This window comes from Copadichromis virginalis, linkage group LG20, assembly GCF_057382275.1.
Source record: "Copadichromis virginalis isolate Kocher_CV1m ecotype Utaka linkage group LG20, C_Virginalis_male_GT1.1, whole genome shotgun sequence".
Lineage (NCBI taxonomy): Eukaryota > Metazoa > Chordata > Actinopteri > Cichliformes > Cichlidae > Copadichromis > Copadichromis virginalis.
Window position 1 is genome coordinate 3,360,576 of NC_140637.1, and position 21,899 is coordinate 3,382,474.

At 42.3% G+C, this 21,899-nt stretch overlaps 1 protein-coding gene across 3 annotated transcripts in view; it reads left to right on the top strand.

Annotated features, from left to right (window-relative positions):
- LOC146684023 (voltage-dependent L-type calcium channel subunit beta-4-like) overlaps window positions 1-21,899 on the top strand; it is a 28,102-nt gene that overhangs the window by 1,193 nt on the left and 5,010 nt on the right. The window contains exons 1-12 of one of the 3 annotated variants that reach the window (XM_085443490.1): window positions 6,769-6,872; window positions 16,079-16,198; window positions 16,449-16,571; window positions 16,692-16,813; window positions 17,019-17,071; window positions 17,633-17,652; window positions 17,821-17,901; window positions 19,817-19,875; window positions 20,107-20,207; window positions 20,380-20,531; window positions 21,525-21,620; window positions 21,721-21,891. In XM_085443490.1, the coding sequence (XP_085299616.1) occupies window positions 6,828-6,872; window positions 16,079-16,198; window positions 16,449-16,571; window positions 16,692-16,813; window positions 17,019-17,071; window positions 17,633-17,652; window positions 17,821-17,901; window positions 19,817-19,875; window positions 20,107-20,207; window positions 20,380-20,531; window positions 21,525-21,620; window positions 21,721-21,891 (1,143 nt within the window). In that variant the 5' untranslated portion in view covers window positions 6,769-6,827. Of the gene's footprint in view, window positions 1-6,768; window positions 6,873-16,078; window positions 16,199-16,448; window positions 16,572-16,691; window positions 16,814-17,018; window positions 17,072-17,632; window positions 17,653-17,820; window positions 17,902-19,816; window positions 19,876-20,106; window positions 20,208-20,379; window positions 20,532-21,524; window positions 21,621-21,720; window positions 21,892-21,899 lie in introns of those variants that run through there. The other 2 variants (XM_085443489.1, XM_085443491.1) reach the window with 2 other exon arrangements.

Consider the following 21,899-nt stretch of genomic DNA (forward strand, 5'->3'; position numbering starts at 1 on the left):
GGTGCTCTGAAAGCTCTTCTTCTCCTGGAGGTTGCATTTCACAAAGACAGATCAATATATACCTGCAGCTATAGTGAGATGATTCACCAAACAATATTAGGAAATCTCACCCAAGGGGTCTGGACTTAAAGGTGACTGAAAAGTCAGGATACATAATTTTGACCATACTGTCAGCCAGCTGGCTGGGAAAGGTCCATCATCTGCTTCATTGTGTGTCTGGAAGCAAACTACTGGAGGTCCGCTCAGTCCCTCTGCAGTACGATGAAGTGCCAAAAGTCTCTCTGTCATCATGCTGAGGACTTTTTGGCACTAATCCCAAAAACTACATTTGCTATGCAAAATGTTCAGCACTCAATGCAAAATCAGATCTTAGATATTGATTCTGTTTTTTTCTATTTGAAAAAAAAAAGAAAAAAGCAGCTTACAGCGTTTTTCAATGAATAAAATGGGGGGGGGGGGGAGTCATTTTTATACATATTTAACTATTACCTTTTCTCTTGTATAGAGAAAACTTTTATTTGGAATAAGGCCCTTTCAAATGTTCATTTGAGAGTGAAGTACTAGAGGTTACAAAAAACAAACTGTAGCTGCATGCACATCTGTGGTATCACAGTAAACTTCTGAAATCCCTCTTCTTTCTTTCTTTTTTTTAAACTTTTTTTCGTGATTATATCTGAACCACTTTGAACCAACTTCTCAGTGCACTGCTTGTTAACTTCTCAGTGAACAGCCTCACCGGAGATTATGTAAGGTACATGTGCGCAGCTCGCCACTGCAAGAAGTACACTGTCTGTGTGAAACACTGCGTGGTGACACTCTCGCTCACTTCAATAACATTCCAGTCTGTTTACCTCCTCCCTCCTCTTGGTGTGCTGGAACACATTCTGTACCTGCTTGTCTGAACCCATCAAGTACTGTATAAACCTCATGAAAGGATTTGGCAGCAAGGAGTCATCTTCCCTCCACTCAAAAATCAAAATGCAGCATCCCCAGTGCCTTAAAATAGCTCCTCATCCATAATGCACCAGCAGCAGCTCTGCCCACAGAGGCGCTTCATATGGGACAGACTGACAGACATCTGCACTCAATGCTTGGGTGCAGCTCCTAAAGCTCCTCTCTTTCTCTCCTCCTTTTCTCCCTTTGTTTAACTTCCAAACATTCATTCATTCATTCATTCATTCATTCATATTTTTATTCACAGAATGAAAATGGATGCCTCCTCTGTGTCCCTCTTCTGTTTTTTTTCCTCCTCCAGTTTCACTATTTTCTGCAACCTAGCCTATGAATTATGAATCTCAGTCTTGTTGGAGATTGTCTAGCCAACCATGGTCCTCCTTCATGTGTGAGACTACTTGGCTTTGACATATCTGCTGCTTTTTTACATAGATGCAAGGTGCAAGGTGTGGTGAGCACAAATGAATGAACCTGGTTTGTGCAGACCTCCCACATCCCATAAAACACACACACTCACCAGCCGAGCAGCTGTCAGAGTACAGCCATCCATGACGTCTGCAAAACACACTCTGCGAACCACAGGCTACACCGGGGACGCCTCCACGTGTCGAACATCGCCCCCCATATCCCTCTCATCACCATCAGACTTTCTCCCTTCTTTAAACTTTTAGCTTTTGAGATGTTGAAATCCAGAGCGGCTGAAAAATGTGACAGGACTGTAGAAATGCTTGATTTTTTTCCCCCTTGGAGGTTTTGTCTCTGTGCTCTATACAGTTAGCCCTGCAAGAAGGTTCTGCTTGTTGGGCTAATATGTGATTTTAAAGATGTCTGCTTGTGCCCTGTGATAGGTGGGATAGCTGGATAAGCAGATAAGAAAACGTACAGAAGGATGTAGTTACAACACATGGTACATATTTATGTCATCAGTTTTCATCACAACTCTACTGATACAAATTTGGCAGTGATCACCAGATATCTTGGAAGAACTTCACAACAACACTTAATTTTGGAATTACTTGCTCATCGACTATGTACAAGCGTAAATTGGTTTGCCCAAATAATTCTGGCAATGGTATTTTTGTTAAAAACTTGTGAAAATTACAAGAAAATCAGATATGGTATAATTAAATATGACTCCAGCTTTTCCCTTCGAGTGCTTCTGAAGTGTCTAGGGATCCCAGTCATGTTTACCTTGGTTGTTGCTTTAAGGCTCAGTGCCACCCGATGCTGCATCACATTGTCACCTTAAGCATCATGGTGGAGTTCTGAAAGAACCCAGCATGCGCTTTTGGTACAAAGTCCCATCGGACAGGCAAGGTAGAGATGAAGGGTAGACTAAGGAGGAGGAGAGAGGATGCTATGTGGAGCATAGAGAGCCTCACTGACGTAGAGAAGGGTTGTGTACTGAGTGGTGGAGAATAGGAGAGGAGGGGGGCTGTAAAGAAAGAGAGAGGGATAGTCTGCTTACAAGCACGCTACAGTACACTTCAGTGTTACACAAGAGAGAGAGCACACCATGACTGCCTAGCACAGAGAGAGCAAGCAAGAGAGACGGGGAGTGTTGCTCTCCTACCTCTATCTGAGTAAGTATGGCGCTATCTCTTCTACATCAAAATTCCTTGCCTCAAATTGCTCAGACCTCACAGCAGGTCTGATTTTCAGATGATAAAAGATTTTGGCTGACTTTGAAGAGAATGGAAAAATCTTTCCTCATTAAATTTTGATTGAAAGTTTGAAGAGTGGAGTTGTTTGCAGTTGTTAAAGTGGGGGAAGACTGAATTTTGATCTCCATTTGACTGCTGTGAACAGATCTGATGGATATCCAGATTCCTCACCCTCAGCACTCACATTTCACTGGAAATGTTGCACTAAAGCAGAAAATGGCATTTAGTGCAGTTGTGTGAAAGAGGAGCAATGGTGGGAAGCTGTGGGCATGCTCGCAAGCGTTTCTTTCTCTGCTGGTGGGGGGAAGGAGTGCATTTCGGACCGCTAGGCTTCCTGTGTGGGGTCAATTAAATACTGCATGAGACAGAGCACTAAAAGCCTGTCCCGCGAGGAGCCAAGTGCTTTGTGTGTGTGTGTGTGTGTGCTGGTGCATCAGTGTGCAAAGCCTTGATTAAATTTGATGAACCAGCAATGTTGAGAGGACCACAAAGGTTCCAGTTCCAGCTTCTTTAAGGTCCTCTCCAGAATCTGTGCACCGGTGTTCTCATTGTTATCTTGATAAAAGAAAAGACAATAGCCTACAATGTGCTTTCATGTATCCATAGGACTGGTTTAATCTAGAAAATCCATCTGTATCTATCTAATTCGCTTTTGTTAACTGACATCTTTCCTCGCCTACACCGTGTAGTCACTGAATAGTTTTGAGACTTAAACGTGAGCGAAAACACTTTTTTTCAATGTAAAGCTGGATTGCGTGAGTATGTAGGCCACCATTACATATTGATAAGTCTGAAATCCCCCCCAGTTAGCTCGGTGCACTAAACAAGACACACCAATTAGGCCCAACTCAAATCTAAAGCCTAAATCAGGTCATCTTTTAACAAACACATCTGACTTAATGAAGGATGCAGTTCTGTTTAATTCTGCACTGCACCGTCGGTACACAGCTTTATGTGGGTTAGCTCCAGCCTCTCTGCGCTTTGAAGCAGTTTGGTGAAGTCAGGTTGAGGGATCCCCGGGGGGATGAAAGTCTAACGATGCACAGTGTAGCCGGCAAGGCCAAGTTGTCAGCATGGATGAAAGATATTCCTGGCTACGCTCGTTGCGTCTTCTTCTACTGTATGCCAGCGTCACTGACAACCCATCCATAACTAGTCACATATTTACATCGTCAGTGTTGTATTCGCAGCACTTATCTGTGCAGCTGACAAATGCAAGGTGTATTCACTCCTTAGGTCTCCTTAAAGAGTGGAGTTGGTGTTGAGAGAACAGCTGTTTATCAGTGTGTCCTCATAGGCTGCAGGGTTTTCCAGAGGCTCATTAAAGACTGGGATAAAGTATTCTGGGGTAACATTAGAGCAGGAGGAGGGTGGAGCTGCAAAGGACAGTATGGAGTATCAATCTGTGTGCCTCTCATATTGATCCACTCTGCCCTACTCTGGTTGCATTTCTCTCTGGCTCTGAATGATCCACCTTTCCCTGTACTGCTGCCTCAGCTAACACTTCTCACAGAAAGTAAGGTGCCTTTTCATGAGTTACAAGGCCAGAAAGATGAGCGGTTGACTGCAGAGTTCCAGCATGTTAATCTCCATATTTGTCGTTAAGATCTGGAGCTGTTTTTTTAAAGCCCAGATGGCACAGGGCTTCTCACATTGTTTACAGAACAAGAGTATGGTTGGAAAAAAGAGAGACAGATAATCATAGAAAGTAACGGCGTGCGAGAGTATCAAATAAAGATCTGCTTGTGCTCAAAAACTGAGCTGGTTTAAAATCTAATATTTAACTATGGGTTTTGTTTTTTTGCCTTTTTTGGATTCAGTACTTGGATACTTGGAGGCCACTGATAAAACTACTTTCAGTGCTTCTTTATTCACAATGGGATCACCACAGCAGGTAGCTCCGCATATTTGATTACGCAGACTTTTACACTGAGTGCCCTTCCTGATAAAAGGGATCCAAAGGATTTGTGTCTCCTTCCAGGACTTAACAGAGGATCTTTTACTTGTCAGGCGAAATGTGTGGAGCGTCACACTACGCCCTCAAAGAATTTCGCTACCAAAACCATATTATTATATTTTTTGACACCTGCTTCAAGATAAACAAACCATATATACAAATATAAAATTACTTAAAAATGTACACTTTGAATTTCTGTCTTTCTCTAAATGAATTTCATTTTTTGTCTTCATTGGCTTGTGTAAAATCTGAACAAAATTGCTATTATAAGGTACAACTGCACCACAATATTAAAAATAGATACAATATAGATAAACCCACCTTTACTGCAGAGACAGCGCACATGTACATGCACAGTTATACAGATCCCTGCTCTTGTTTCCCATATTGGCTCATTCATATTCAGATTGTCTGTCTGGCTTCAGTGAATGTAGCTGAGCCATTCTCAAATCTGCTTTACTCTTTCTTTAAGGAATTCATCAAAACTCACTGAACTTTAACTTAAACAGCCCTCGGCTATCTCCCCACCGCTGCCAGGCCCAGTCACTGTTGGGAGGAGTGTGAGGAGAGGAGAGCTATATTTAGAGCACCTGAACAGCAAATTAATAACAAAAAAAGAGACATATTCTCTTAATCTTGTCTTCCTGTTCTAGTCTGACTGTGTTCTTCTCTGCCTGTTTCCTTCAAAAATCTCTGTATTTTTTCATTTCTCCCACAATTTCATGTCATCTTTTTCTCTTAATCTACCTCCACCCATTTCGCTTGAAAATATAGAGCTCTAAGAATCAACAGTAGCAAAGCAGACTAATGATTTGACATTAAAAATGTATTGAAAACTCGCATGTTTAAGTTCTCTTTCTGTTGCGATGTAGTTCATATTAGCCTTTGCTTGTTTCTAGCCCTCTTTTTCATTCCTTCTAACTCTCTCTCCCTTTATGATTGTATGGTGCCATTACTCAGAGGCTGTTTTACCCACAGCCCTAATGATGGAAATATAGCTACCATATCTTCTCTGCTGAGGGATCGGAGAGTTATTGCAATAACTTTAATAATGTGTGTGTCTCTATGTATGTGCGTGTGTGTGTGTTAATATGGTATGTGCTTCCCTGCTTGTAAAAAGCCACACAGAAATATAGCCCCAGGGCATTTTTTTCCTAAAAGCCTTGGCAGAGTGCACTTTCTTCATTCTTAAGCAGCGAAAGTTCAGTGAGGGTGAGAGAGCATGCATGCTGCCAGCACAATGGACCCCAAATCAGGGTCTTCAGTGCCTGGGGCAACGTATAGAGCAGGCATCCAGGCCTGGCTCGCCAGGAACGAGACTTTCTTCTGCAACGGAGACGTCTCTTTCTGGCTTATTAAGACATCTGATGGACTCTAGATGGCTGCTTGCTGACTCACCGATGCAATTCTGTTTTGTAGACTCATGCATCACCTTCCTGTCAGGAGGATGGTGCAGGGCAGGGCAAGCAGGCAAGCCCTACCCTACTCGCCCCATCTCGCCTTCTCTTCCTGTTTCTGCATCCACATGTTCGCCTCTCTTTCATCAACGGCTTTACATCCTCTGCATTTCTGAGTGTTATTCATTTTGCTTTTCCTGTGCAATAAGGAAAGATACCAATTGGCAGAGGAATGACAATCAGAGACTATTTTTAAGCTTTCCTTTGCTCAGCCATTGTTATTTTTACTTATCGAGGCTTACAAGCTTATCCTTTGTTCTGCTTTATTTTTAGAAGTTCTCCCTGTGCCCAGTAAAAAATTATACACTGCACAGTGAGAGTAAACACCAGTCCAGCAATGTAGTTGTTGATTTTATATAGATATATGTGTATCTTTTTCAGGATCTCTTAATACCTGAACTTACATAAGAGGGAGGTATGGAAAAACCTGAAAGGGTTGTGAATATGATGCTGGAGAGGGCTGCATGAGATTTGTGGCAGAGAAGGGCAACCCAAGGGAGAGCAAAGCTGAGCAGAGAAAAGATCTTTTTTTTTTCTTTAAATTTATTACATGAAGTCTGACTTGCAGCTAAAGCAAGAAACTATACAATACCAGCATGCGGGCGTGTACACAACAGTGCTGCAGTCAGGGCATCAATTTTGTATAGGAAATGACTGTTGAGGCAGCGCAGCAGTGGTTGTGAAGCACTTAGGCATCGCGCACCTCCCTCTCTCCCCACTGTTACCACGGGCTGAGGGGAGGAGGGTTACGCTTTTTCATTGCAATGGGGGGAAGAAAGCGCTGGCAGGAGCATCATGTCTGCCTCCGACTCGAGCGCTACAGGACTCATCTGCAACAAGGTACGCTGTTAACCCTCCCCCTTATTTAACCACTCTGCATGCGATTCCAGCCTCTTCATCTACGAGTCCTCCATCGCTCTGCTCAGAGGCGTCTTCATTCTGCTTTTTTCCCTCTTCTTCTTCTCCCCAACCCTCTCACTCTTTTCTCAGCAGAAGTCTGTTCACTTCATTCACTTTTCCAGCATAGCCCCTACTTGTCCTCTCGTCCCTCCCTCCCTCTTTTCTTCTTCACACACACTGAACTGAAAACACACAGGCTATCTCAACTCCATTACTTTGCAGCGGTGCTTTTAACTAGTAGTTCAGTGGGTGGCCTGTCTGATGAATAATATGACTCATGACCCATTTATTTATGGCTTGTCTGTTTATAAGGTCATCCATACCAATAAATAGTATACCCCAGACCCGTTTGTGGGTCTGTTTTCCCTGTTGTCTACAATAATGTTTCATGACATTATTGTAAAAATGCAGCAGCAGCTTCAACACTTCACTGTGGAATTCAAAAATAAAAGACTGAGGTATAATTTCTGGAATAAAAGACATAACAGTACTTTGATATGTACTGAACAATTAATGGAATAATGTGTATTTATACATCTGCATAAATATGTATCTTATTTTGCACAGATTGCCATAATATTGTTCATCTACTTCAGGCATGATGGCTAAGTATAAAAAGAGCAAACCATGGCTCTAACAGCTGGTTCATGAGCAAGGAAACTTGTTTTGTCATGTGCATGCTTCCCTCTGCTGGCAGGAATCTACAACTGCTGCTGTGTCATTATCACACGTTCCAGTCCGTAACATCTGGGGGATTTCTCTCGACACCCTCTTTGGCCATAACTGTCAGCTGCACTGTGAGCAGGTCTGTCTTTTTAAGGGTCCGGTCAGTCAAACAGAGTGAGGTGTGAGTTTGCACGGTACAGTAAAGCTGTTTCAACACTGAGACTGACCAGTGTGTCTGTGATTGTGTTAGATTCCACTCTTGGTCCTATTTTTGTGCAATCAGAACAAGGATTTATTTTTTTTATTTTTTTTTACAGTGAGACAGAGTTTGTCAGAGACTGGAATAAGTAGTGAAATATATTCATGATTTTTTTTTTCTGATCTTGTTTGGTTTGTTAGAAATATGGATTGAAGGATGCATAAATATGAGGGATTACAACCATGGCTGTGTCATACATTAGATCACTTAACAGTTTATTTAAAAATTAGGATCAAGATTCATTATCTGCATTTAACCTATCTAGAGTATTAGGAGCAGAAGGACTGAAATCCAGGTGTAAGTCTGTACACTGGACATTAAACTAGCATCCAGCTTTGAAGCAACAAAGCCATTATGCTGTCACATTGACACTAAAGCTTAAAATGTAAAGGTTTTTTTTTTTTTTACTCATGCCCTTTAATATGCTTACCCATACTGATGAGTTGGAATTGGTACATGCATATCAGCATCTGTTCCCATAATGGCTGGCAAAAGCTTATTTCCAAAGTTCCAGCTTTCTTATTTCTTCACTGACAGAATTGCAATAGAGGCAAAAGTCTGTGAAATTCTTCTGTGACTGGCTTTTATTGGCACTGCATCATGGGATGTATCACACTTGCCTTTGAGGCTGTGTAGACGATTCTCTACATACTAATTGGGTACGTATGAATAGTTGGAAGGCACTGAGGAAGAAAGAGAATGAGAAGTAGTTAGAAAGACAGAAGCAAAAACACCCCAGAGGCTCCCCATACTATTAAAAGATAGGTTTAATGTGAGATTCTCAACTTCTGCCATGTATATTTTTACAAGGTTTGTGTGACACAAAAGAAAATGCCTGGACAGCAGACAGCTGATATTATGTCTATGGAAAGATCTGGACAGTGACAAAGAGAAAATGACTGTTGTGGAGCCCTTCTTCAGCAAATCAAAGCAGTTAAATTAGACAACAACAGTACAGCTAGTGTGTGTGTGTGTGTGTGTGTGCACTGTGTGCTAATGAGACTCTGTCTGAACTTTAGAATAAATATCCTCCTGTTCTATCTGTAGAACTTTATGGACTTTAATTAGGTTTTGTTTCTTGCGCTGGCAGACGCTTCAGATTCTGTTCTGCTTCTGGCAGGCTTTGATATTCAAATGATATCCACAAAACTCTGTGCTGGATTCAGCTAAAATATTTTTCTGTTTGTTTTTTTCTGGGCTGGGTGAGGGGGGACAGAGGTGGAAAGAGGGATGAGGCAGGTGGGAGACAAAAGGTAAATGAAGGATGACGTTGTTCTGGAGCTATATTTAGGTGTCTTATGTGGATACTCCTGTTTGGTATGTGAGGAGTCTTCCAGCCTTACATCCAGCTGGGACTGCAGCCACCAGGGAAGAGCAGGCTTGGAGTGAAAGGATGAGTGTGGAGTTTATGGAGTGAGCATTCTGAGTTTTATTTACATCTGTATCTGTCTGTGCCGGATTTACTAATTCATTTTTAATGATTAAACTGTGGCATTTCAAGAATTGATGTTCTTGAGAAATGATTGACTGACATTTAAGCACTTTTTAAAATACATAAAAATTCCCCTATCTCCCCTGCGATCTATCCTTCAAGCTTGGGTCCTCTACTAGAGGCTTGGAAGCTTGAGGGTCCTGTACAGTTGCCGTTTGCTAGGACTGCGCTCTTCTGAACAGAGATCTCAGATGTTGTTCTTGGGATCTGCTGGAGCCACTTGCCTAGTTTGGGGGGGGGTCACTGCACAAATTGCTCCGATTACCAGTAGGACCACTGTTACCTTCACCCTCCACATCTTCTCAAGCTCTTCTCTGAGCCCTTGGTACTTCTCTAGATTCTCGTGTTTCTTCTTCCTGATGTTGATGTCATTTGGTATTGCTACGTCTATCACTATGGCTGTCTTCCACTGCTTGTTGGTTAGCCACCACCATTTTGTCCGTCTGTGTCTGGAAGTCCCACAGGATCTTAGCTCGGCCATTCTCCACAACTGTTACGTCCCTCTGATGGTGATATAAGATATAAGAGTTGCAAGGCTGCTTCTGCGGTTCCACAATGGTGCACCATTGAATAAAAAATAAAATAAAAAGGTTCTTTGAAAAACCATTAAAGGTGCCCCAAAGAACCATTTCTTGATGGTTCTGTGGGGCACCTTTAAAGGTTCTTCAATGAACCACTGAAAGAAATGGTTCTTCAAAGAACCATTGTTTGAAAGGTTCTTTGTGGCACCAAAAAAAGGTTCTTCTATGGCATCAGTCTAAAGAACCACTTTTGGTTCCAGTTGGCACCTTTATTTTTCTGAGTGTGCACGAGCTGATTAGCAGTGGACTGGTCAGCTTTTTTCTGATCTGGAAGAATGCCCACAGCTGATTCACAAACCAGTGACCCAGAGACAGAGTGAGCAGCAGCAGGCTGAGGCTGGTGAGATCCAGCGCTGGCTGCTGGTTGACTTCAGCAACTGCATTCAGAGGCACAGTTAGCAGCAGCATGGCTCGAGAGAAACCAGGACAGTGCAGGAATGTCAGCAGAACCACGCCTCTACCCAGAATCAAAACTTCATTGTGCTTTCTGGCACGCTGACCCTGTTTGCAGTTGTCCACACATCTGTGGAGTGTGTGTGGTAGAAACACCCAAAGCAAGCTGTGACTGACAGCAGGTGGTGATTCAGAATGACTTCTATTGACAGTCCTCAAAACGTTGTATAAATATTACACCCCACCTATTGTCAGGCGGGAGATGGAGCCTGATGTTTTGCAGAGCCTTCACCACATATGTGTTTTAATAAAATAATTTGTGTTGACCCACCAAAAAAAAAAAAAAAACAAAAAAAAAAAAAAACACTTATGTTACGACCCGGCTCAAAAGCCGCAACATAAAAAAAAAAGGAGATGAATAACAGAGTGTGGGTGAGAAGAAGTTTCATCCTAAAATGGAAAACCAGGTTGGCTAAAATGGCTGGTGCCACCAAGGCAAAGACTAGTGCACTGCCGGAAAGCTTGCCTCAGGTATGCTTTTATCCACACCTGACTAGGTGTGGCCAATTAGCACCAGCTGAAAACACTGAGACGATTAAAAGCTGCAGAGGGACGTAACACCTCCTCCCTTAAAAGGGTTCCTCTAGGACCCTTAAATTTATTAAAAGCCCCTCTGAAGCCTTCAGTTCCTTGACCCACAAACCTGGAATAAAAGTTAAAGCTAACAGAAGCACAGTGTTCACGTTATAGTTGGCATCTCTAAGCATGGATGGGCATGAGGATTTGAAGTTGCCACACTGAACAGACAAAAAGTAACATGTGACCAACACAAAGGAGCACAACAGTCAAACCCAAAATGATTACCTGATCTGCTACAACACAAAACCAAAAGTAGCAACAAATAATCACAACCAAGTGATCTGTTGTCTCCACCACACAAACAGTCACATACAAGTGGCCCTATACCACAACAAGTTACTTTAATCCAAAAAGTTCAGTAAATCAAGCGTACTAGTGATGATCACATCAAGGGTGGCTCAGCACCCCACAGTGTTATTGCCATCACCTGGCCAACAACACTCACAAGTGATCCAACAAAATAGCCATATTCCCCACAACACTAAAGGTCACAGCACAAAACACTCACCTCACAAGGATCTCATTAGCATCCATCCACACTGACATATGCACACACAGGGTGTGCACACAATGCCAACTTAAAAACAGCCTACCTGCCTCAGCTACAGACCATAATCATGAATGGTCTCAAACCTCCTACCAAATTTGGTGCCACTGATTTACTATGTGCAACTCCCAGCCTAAAACACTAAAAACAACAAAACCCTTACTTTTCCTACCCTAGTCTTCAGTGGTGTACCAGGCTCGAGGCAACTTTAAACGCGAACTCGAGAGCAGGCAGCAGACCAGAGATATAGTCTCCTACCAAACTCTGAAGCGTACCCCCACCCAGGATAGCCACCAAACACAATAAACTAAAACAATAAAGCAAAACAACAAACAAGTGCTTCGATGGAAGGGCAGCACAGCCACCCAGCTGAAACACACTAACTAAAGGGAGTTTGCACAATTACAGTGACCACCATCACTCACCCACTTAAAAGCAAAACAAACTGACATTCAGTCTCCACTAAAATGTCCAAATATCCCGGACGAGCCCCCACTTATGTTACGACCCGGCTCAAAAGCCGCAACATAAAAAAAAAAGGAGATGAATAACAGAGTGTGGGTGAGAAGAGGTTTCATCCTAAAATGGAAAACCAGGTTGGCTAAAATGGCTGGTGCCACCAAGGCAAAGACTAGTGCACTGCCAGAAAGCTTGCCTCAGGTATGCTTTTATCCACACCTGACTAGGTGTGGCCAATTAGCACCAGCTGAAAACACTGAGACGATTAAAAGCTGCAGAGGGACGTAACAACAACCCTAGTGGGCGTCTCCCATTTTGACCTAGGGACTTCCAGGCCATATTCGGCGCATATGTTTCTGTACACTATGTCGGCCACTTGGTTATGGTGTTCCATGTATGCCCTGCCTGCTAGCATCTTACATCCTGCTGTTATGTGCTGGATTGTCTCAGGAGGCATCTTTACACAGCCTGGTGTGATAGACCCCAGCCTCTGGATCTTGTGCTCAGAGCTTGTTCCTGTGCTGCCATCAGTGTTGGTCAAGTTACTTGAAAAAAGTAATCAGTAACTAATTACTGATTACTTCCCCCAAAAAGTAATCCCGTTACTTTACTGATTACTTATTTTCAAAAGTAATTAATTACTTAGTTACTTAGTTACTTTTTAAAAACACGATTTACAACCTGAATAGGTGATAAAGCGATAGATCTTTCAGCCCAATTCTACTTTTTCTGCATAATCCATCATACAAAATGTAATCAAATGGAAAAGTCTCTTTTTTTTAACTTGTTTTATTAGTTTTAATCTTTTAACTTTATGCATCAAGCAAAAATGTAATTATATGCAACATTCTCTGACTTGAATAAATTAGTTTAACATTTAAACCTATTTTCTGCACATTCCAGCACATAAAATAAAATATTTTTGTGTGTTTACACTCACTCTTTCAAATAGATGCAAGTAAAACACAGCAGAAAATAAATAAAGTCAAAGACTCAGCGGTCCTGTTGCTCTATTTTCACCAGGCAGGAGTGGCGTAGGCGGAGGTTTACCCTGGTGCAGGTGTGCCGCAGCGGTCAGTTGAAGAATCCGCGAGTTTCTCTGTGAGTTTCCCATTACGTCGTTGCGCACTCGGTGCTTGCTTGGAAGTTTAGGGGTTTTTTTCGCTGTAAAAAGTTTTCTTCCCACGCACAACGGACGCTAATGTTTTTGTCACTTTTTATGGAATCAAACTCAAAGTAAGGTCAGTACTTCCACGCTTTAAACGCTGCACGCTCATACTCTCTCCCACAATCGATATAGGATCCATTGTTGATCTGCACACAGCTGTTGTCACCAACGGCGCACTCGCTTACTAGGGGTGGGGGAAAAATCGATACTGTGTAGTATCGTGATATTTTGTTTGCTAATAATGTATTGATACAGGGACAGCAGAAATCGATATTTTGTTACAAAAAAGGTTTGTGTGCTCTGACTTCAGAGCATGTTGATCCTTTTTCTGAGCAAGAATCCTGACATTCCTTCACTGTCCAAATGTGTTTAACTTTTTTTTGGCAGCAATAAACATGACAGTTTACTTATTTTAATTTAAGACATGTTTTATTTTAATTAAGTTTAAAACTTTTTTATTTAATGTAAAATTATATTTTGTTTTAATTTACTTTCAAATTCTTCTGTTGCTGAAGGGGCTGCATAGTTTTCATAAATAAATAATAATAATAATAATAATAAATAAATAAATAAAATTGCAATACTATCGTATCGTGCGTTAAGTATTGTGATAATATTGTATCGTGGGATGTATGGTGATTCCCACCTCTATCGCTTACGTCACTGTCATGAGACATTCTTGCAAAAAAATCACGGTTTTAGTAACGCAGTAACGCAGCGTTCCTACGGGAAAGTAACGGTAATCTAATTACCAATTTTGCAATAGTAATCCCTTACTTTACTCGTTCCTTGAAAAAAGTAATCAGATTACAGTAACGCGTTGTTACTGCCCATCTCTGCCATGATTAGTGCTTCTGTGCTGTCTTTCAGTCCAGCTTTGTCCAGCCACTGGTAGGACTTCTGGATGTCAGTCACTTCCTTTATCTGCTGGTGGTACATACCGTGCAGGGGCCTGTCCTTCCATGATGGTTCCTCCTCTTGCTCCTCTTTGGTGCATTTCTGCTCCCTGAGATATTCACTGAGCACATCTTCCTGATGTATTTGTGGATGTTTGCTGCCTTATCCTGAACTGTGGTACTAACACTCACCAGTCCCCGGCCTCCTTCGTTCCGCTTAGCATACAGTCTCAGGGTGCTGGACTTGGGGTAAAACCCTCCATGCATGTTTAGGAGCTTTCTCGTCTTGATGTCACTGGCTTCTATTTCCTCCTTATTATAACAGCAGCAGGGTACCTGATCACAGGCAGGGCGTAGGTGTTGATAACCCAGATTTTGTTCTACCGTTCAGCTGATTCTCAGGACTTGCCTGACCCTCTGCAGATACTTAGTGGTTGCAGCTTTCTTAGCAGCCTCTTCGTGTGGGATGCCTGTGGGATGCCCAGATACTTGTAGCTGTCCTCAGTGTCTGCAATATTTCCTTCTGGTAGCTTGATCCCCTCAGTTCTGACTACCTTCCCTCTCTTTGTTACCATCCGACTACACTTCTCCAGCCTGAACGACATTCCGATGTCATTGCTGTATATCGTGGTGGTGTGGATCAGTGAATCGATGTCTCGTTCACTCTTGTCATACAGCTTGATGTCATCCATGTACAGGAGGTGGCTGACGATTTCTCCGTTCCATAGTCGTATCCGCAGCCAGTTTTGTTGATGATCTCACTGAGGGGGTTCAGGCCTATGCAGAACAGCTGTGGGGACATAGCATCTCCTTAATAGGTCCCACACTTGATGGTGACTTGTGCTATGGGCTTGAAATTGGCATCTAGTGTTGTTGGCACATCCCCATTGAGTTCCTGATGAAGGCTCTACAGGTCCTGTTGATCTTGTACAATTCTAGGCATTCCAGGATCCATGTGCGGGGCTTCGAGTCACAGGCTTTCTTGTAATCAATCCGGGCACTGCACAGGTTGGTCAGTCTGGTCTTGCAGTCTTGGGCGACTGCTTTATCTACCAAGAGCTTGCGTTTCGTTCCTCTGTTATTCTTGCCAATTCATTTCTGTGTCCCTGCTCATGTATTGACCCACGTGCCTGTTCATCTTAGCCACTATGATGCCTGACAGGAGCTTTCAAGTGGTACTAAGGCAGCTTATTGGCTGGTAGTTGGATGGGACCGCTCCCTTCTGGGGGTCCTTGGAGATCAGGACTGTCTGGCTTTCAGTTAACAATTCTGGGTGTGTTTCATCCATTAGCAGTCTGTTCATTTGTGCTGCCACTTTAGATCCAATAGCTACTGAGCATTGACATTATGGGTTCCGTCCTTCTCCCATATGCTCTTCCAGTATTGCTCCATCTCCAGGTTTGCTGGTGTGGTTCTCATATTGTTCCCCTGCCTCTGAGCGTATACCTTGGATGGTTCTGTGGAGTACAGCTGGTTTATTCTCCTGGTTTCTATTTCTGTGTTGAAAAAGCTGTGTTGTATTCAAGACTTTATACAGTACTGTCAGTATGATTTTAAATTGTAAAGCAGTACCAGTGGTAATAGTCCTATGTTGTTGTTGTTGTTTTTGTTTCATTATAAATCATATCCAGACATTGGATATAAGTCTGGATATTGCAGCATGTGTTATCAAAATGCTTGGTTGAAAATTGGACTTTTGCCAATGTATGGTGTGCCAGTCTGAGTGAATAAATAGACAGCAAGGTCGTGTTGCTTGTTAGTGTTGCAGAACTCGTGTTCATATTCCCCTGGGTGACATGCTTTGGAAAGCTGCAGAAGAAGAAACCCAGGTGCAGAAACAGGTGAATAGTAAGGAAAGAAAAGGGAAGTACGGAGGTCAATGCGTAGATGATGATCTATCTGTAGCTGAATCCGCAACATATGAGCTAAGTCTGTGTTTTCTATGCCGTGAGGAATTCTGAACAGCTGCTTCCAGGTACCTTATTGGGCTGATTTATGTCTTCTCCACCTGCTTTAAGACTTTCCTTCCTTTCCTCGTTCACTCAGGGTTCAGCCGATTCCTACACTAGTCGACCCTCTGATTCCGACCTGTCCCTGGAGGAGGACCAGGAGGCGTCTCGGCGTGAAGCCGAGCGCCAGGCTCAGCTGCAGCTGGAGAGAGCCAAGGTGAGAGCCTCAAGGTCAAAGGTCAATTATTGGCTTTAAAATCACCTCTACCTCCACAGGTACAGCAATAAAGTCCTGAGTCATGCTGAAAGCTTGCGTTCCAGTCGACCACTTTAGTCTTTATGTGTGTAAGGGTCTACAGAACTAAAACTAATCTTCAGATTCAAATTTTGCTGAATATTAAAGAAAAGGTCATTCGATATATTGCCATAGATCTTATTTGTTTTGGGGGGGGTTTTGTCGTCCACAGGCTAAATCAGTAGCATTTGCAGTGAGAACCAATGTGAGTTACTGTGGGGCCCTTGATGAAGATTGTCCAGTCCAAGGTGCTGCAATTAACTTTGAAACCAAAGACTTTCTGCACATAAAAGAGGTGAGAGCCATTACAATTCTGCATTTGTACATGGTTTACAAATAAAGTAACAATAAATATTTACTCTGATTAATGTTAACGCATCTTGCATCATGAGAGGTGTCTTTCACTGTTACACAGAAATACAACAATGACTGGTGGATTGGTCGGCTGGTGAAGGAAGGGGCAGACATCACTTTCATCCCCAGTCCAGTCAAACTTGAGGCCATGAGGATAAAGCAAGAGCAGAAAGCAGCAGCTAGGTCAGAGATTACGCAGCTCTGAGAGACCTCTCTGTTTTTCTGACGCTGTTGTCCTAATTTTAGCAGCTTCCTCTGCAGCACACTCTTTGTAAAGTTATTTTATTACTTCTGCTCATATGTTGCTGTGGTTTGGAGGTCCTTCTTTCTAAATTGCCTCCTTAGGGGATCCACGCATAATGAAGCTTTGCATTATGTTGCTCCACAGGAAAGGAGGGAACGCGTCATCCGGAGGCTGGAGGTCCACCCCTCCATCTGCAGGTGAGAGAGACTGAAGGAGTCCTGCTGTCATGTCTGTCTGTCAGGCCTTCAAGCTGCTACCGAGTCAGATTTGCGTACAGGGACTATTTCTGGGCAAAAATGTTACCTTCAGGGAAAACACGTGTTTACAAAAATCTTTTTACTATAGAGTTTTACTTTAAATCAAACTGAAGTTCAAAAGTTATTTGATCACTGCTGAATTTGGATCAGAGCTTCCTGAATAACACACAGTTAACAAAACTGTGCACTTGTGAAGAAAAACTCGAGTGAATGCAAAAAAAAAGAAGCCCAGATTGTTATTGTTCTTTTTTTTTAAAAATTGTTTTATTATTTTCAGTTTATTTCCAGAGTGGGGTTACTCATTTCTGTTTAGTCTTTATAGTTTAAAAATGTTTTACTCTTGTTAGCCCAGTTAGTAACTTGCAATTTTGCTAAGTGGAATCATAAGCCCCTCCACTCCACTTTCACAAACACTGGACACGCCCCTGCTCATCACTAATTGCAAGAACCCACTTAGCTTTTCGCCTCTTTGCTCAATGTTCATTCTGTTTGTTTTCAAAGCCAAACAGAAGCAGAAACAGGTATGTTGGGGTATTCATCTGTGTATCACTCTGCTCCGATTATTTAATTTAAATGTTTTTATTAAATTTTTATAACTTTAAAATCTATCTCTGTGATCGTGTATTACTGTAACTTCCACATATCTTAATTTTCATGACTTCCACACTGTCTGCTTGTTGCCTGTGCAGACTGAACATGTTCCCCCATATGATGTGGTCCCTTCAATGCGGCCGGTGGTCCTGGTGGGTCCTTCGTTGAAAGGCTACGAGGTGAGTCAGCCATCAGTACTGTTCTTCAGTTATTTGGGCCTGGTTCTGTTTAATCTTGTGTTTTGATGCATGTAAATTAATTTGATTTAAATATTAAATGTATTTTTAGAGATAGTTTTTTATGTATTTTTATTATGGACAACACATTTGATCACAGCTGCATTTTGGTCCAGTCAGAAAATATTGCAATAGCTATCTGACAAATTGATGCAAAGCAAAAACGACAAATTTCAGCAATAGTTTGGCCATCCTTTAACTTTGTCTCTAGTGTGAACATTTATGAAATTTGAGATTCATGCTGCTCATGATGAGTCATTGGCAGGTCAAAATCTCACTTTTTTGCTGCAAACATTATGATGTCCCACAGTAGCCTCTGCTGTAAAATGTGTATAATTAGTAAACTCGCATTGTTATTATGAGCACATTAGCATGCTGACACAAGCAGTTAGCTGAAAGTACCAGTGTGCCTAAGTGCAGCCCACAGAGCTGCAATGTACCATATCGCTTTTCCAGAAAAAGACAAATAAGCTATTCTGAGGCATTACTTAATGTTGCAGTAATCTAACTGGGAATGAAGCCTTTCATTCACTTTGCTTTTATTAACAAAGAATAAAAATTAGGAAATTAAGCAGGAAATTAAGCAATAATATTTACTGTAACTATATGTTAAACGTATTTAGATGTTTGAGTTATTTCCAGCTAGTTTCTGCTCTTTTTCTCTTCTGGATTCCCTTTCTAGCATGAGTTTAATCAGGTGTGGATTTTCTGATCCAGTAAAACTGGGGTGTTTGGCTTCCATTATCCCGTGAACGCTTTTACTAAGCCGCAGTCCCACCCTGATGAAATTAAAGGGCACACAGTAGGCATCTTAGATCCATCTGAGAGCTACAGAACTGCATGTATGCCCCTTTGCATTAGCCACACCATGTGTTATACTCCCATACTGAACAGACACGCACACACACACGCACACACACACATGCACACATCACAGATGAGACATATGAAAACCCACTGCAGTCAAAACGAAATAATGTCAGAATGCATCAATTTCGATGACTCGGTGGATGAATATGTGAGGCATGTGCTTCAACATTTTCTCCCCGCCTTGCTCTTTCCTCTGTGGCGGTGCAGGCTATGAGCCAAGCTGTTTGTTTTGTGTGTGTGTGTGTGTGTGTGTGTGTGTGTGTGTGTGTGTGTGTGTGTGTGTGTGTGTGTGTGTGTGTGTGTGTGTGTGTGTGTGTGTGTGTGTGTGTGTGTTGAAATATTTATGCGTTGCTCTGGTAATGTGCTTTGGGGATGCTCCAGTGGTGAATGCCAGGCTGCCTCTTTCTCTCATTCCCTCACATTCTCTTTCTCTGTGCTCCGTCTCTTGTGTACAAATTATTTTCGGCGACTCATCAGGGTTCTTCAGCACTGTCTCTCCTCCTTTCCACTCCTTTGCCTTCTTTCCCCATCTCTCTGTTTCAGTGTGGAAGCTTCATCCTCTACTCCAAAGGCCATTCATTTTTCAGGACTGTTTGAAAATAGACTGCTTCACTTCATCCTGGCAGTGCACAAACATCATTGTGCCACTCAGACATCCAAGTGATTTAACACTGAAAAAAGAAGGACTGTAATGCTGCTCATTTTTATCTGTGCTGACTCTTCTGTCTCTTTACAAAGCTATAACTGATTGGTCTTAAAGCTAAAAAATCCCATCACTGTCCTTCCAGCTGTTTACAGCTTCATTATAGTGTGTGACAGCTGTATTAATCCTCATTTAGTGCAGACACTTAAAGTCAGGTGTCACTAAAATCAGTGAAACATGCAAGAAATACTAAAGAGCAAGACGTGTGCATGAGTGAATGCATATTTCACAGCCCTTTCTCTCTCACAACGTCCCTCACTTATCTTCCTTGTTTCTGTTTCCTAGGTAACAGACATGATGCAGAAAGCTTTGTTTGACTTCCTAAAGCACCGATTTGATGGCAGGTGGGTAACGGCTGTCTGTGTCACTCTCTGCAGATGCAGAGCAGCGTACAGTAACGCTATGTCTGAACTGCCGAGCTGCTTGTGTGTTTCTGCATTGCACGTTTCGTGCTCGAAAGCACACACGATGACGATGATTTATTTTTAGTTGCAAGCGAGAAGGAGCACGAGCTCGTCTCCTCCTTTGAAATGGAACAGTTGTGGATGTGGTGTGATAAGATGCTTCTTGTTTAGGATCACTATTACCCGGGTGACCGCTGATCTGTCATTGGCAAAGCGCTCAGTGCTGAACAAGAAAGCCATAATGGAGAGATCCAACACACGCTCAAGTCTGGGTGAGATTTAGAAAAATTTTTTTAAAAACTTGTCTTTGATCTTTTTTTGCTCAATAAAGATGGACAGATGGATGCTAAAAATAGATGCCCTTCTGTCTTCAATGACAGGAAAACTTAAATAAGTGATGCAGCTCTGTTAAAAGTGGCTTATGCAACTCTCTGCCATTCACAGCTGAGGTCCAGAGTGAAATAGAGAGGATCTTCGAGCTGGCCAAGTCACTTCAGCTGGTCGTCCTGGACGCAGACACCATCAATCACCCAGCACAACTCCTCAAAACCTCTCTGGCTCCCATCATTGTCTACGTCAAAGTCTCATCACCTAAAGTAGAGTACAATCCTCAAAGCTGCCTTTCTGGTCATATTCTGGATTCTGAGCAAACTAGTGGTTAATTAAACCTCTGTGGCACTATTTTAATTATTTAAATATTTGCTGGTTCCCAGCATCTGAGGGATCGTACACAAAATGCCTTGTTTTAGATGGTAAATGATGTACGTGGTTACATGGTTCTCTCCAGGTACTCCAGCATCCTCCAGCAGTCCAAAGCAGTCCATGCAATTAAGAGTTAGGTTAACTGGTTATTGTAAATGACTCCTATGTGTGAATGGTTCTCTCTCTGTGTTGGCCCTGTGACAGGCTGGTGAACTGTACCCTGTCTCTCGCCCAATAGTAGCTAAGATAGGCTCCAGCCTCCCTGTAAACCTGAATAGGATGAGAGGAAGAAGATGGATGGATAAATGATAACAGAATTAGAAAGTTCAACTCGGAAGGTTTTAAAATAGTACACTCCCCGTACAGATTAACATTTGTTTGAAGGAGCTCAAAAGAGGCAAATCAATGAGGAGAAATCATTTGGAAGAATTGAAGAGGAATTGAGACTTTGATGACTCATAATGGCAGAACAGAATCCCAGCAGTGATAGGATTTAGAGCACTGAGTGACTCTGAGTGGGAGATGGGGAGGAAGTGGGTTGCACAAATGAGAGTCTGAAAGGGAGAATGAAAGAGAGCGTAGATTTAAACCACACAGAGTGGAGGCTGATTGGCTCAAATAAGGCAGGTGAGAAGATGATTGGACTCGAGTAAAGATGTCAATATTGAGACGGACAGCACGGAAAAGAGGTAGACATGGAGACAGGAAAGCAGGCAGATGAGTGATTACAGATCTTTCTTACTGAACGTACGCATGAGCGTTATTTAAACAATTTCTGTCTGTAAGGGGTGTGTCTAATGCGGTTAAAACGGATAAATTAATTGTATGATATTAAATTAAAACCATGCTCGTTCATTTTTTGTGTGTGTGTCTGAATCATCTGGCAGGTTCTTCAGAGGTTGATTAAATCTCGAGGGAAATCACAAAGCAAACACCTCAATGTCCAGATGATGGCGGGGGACAAGCTCGCTCAGTGTCCACCTGTATGTCACGTTATGTAATTAAATGATATTTTAAAAGTTTAAAAAGTTTTCATTGAAGGACTTTGTATAAGTTTTCTCTTATCATTTTCTGAATCAACAGGAGATGTTTGATGTCATCCTGGATGAGAATCAGCTGGAAGATGCATGTGACCACCTTGCAGAGTACCTGGAAATTTATTGGCGTGCTACGCACCTCCCCTGTTCTGCCCCAGTGAATCCCTTACTGGACCAAAGTGTGATAACTCCACCTTCTGCTAACTCCAGCCAACAGGTAAGAGG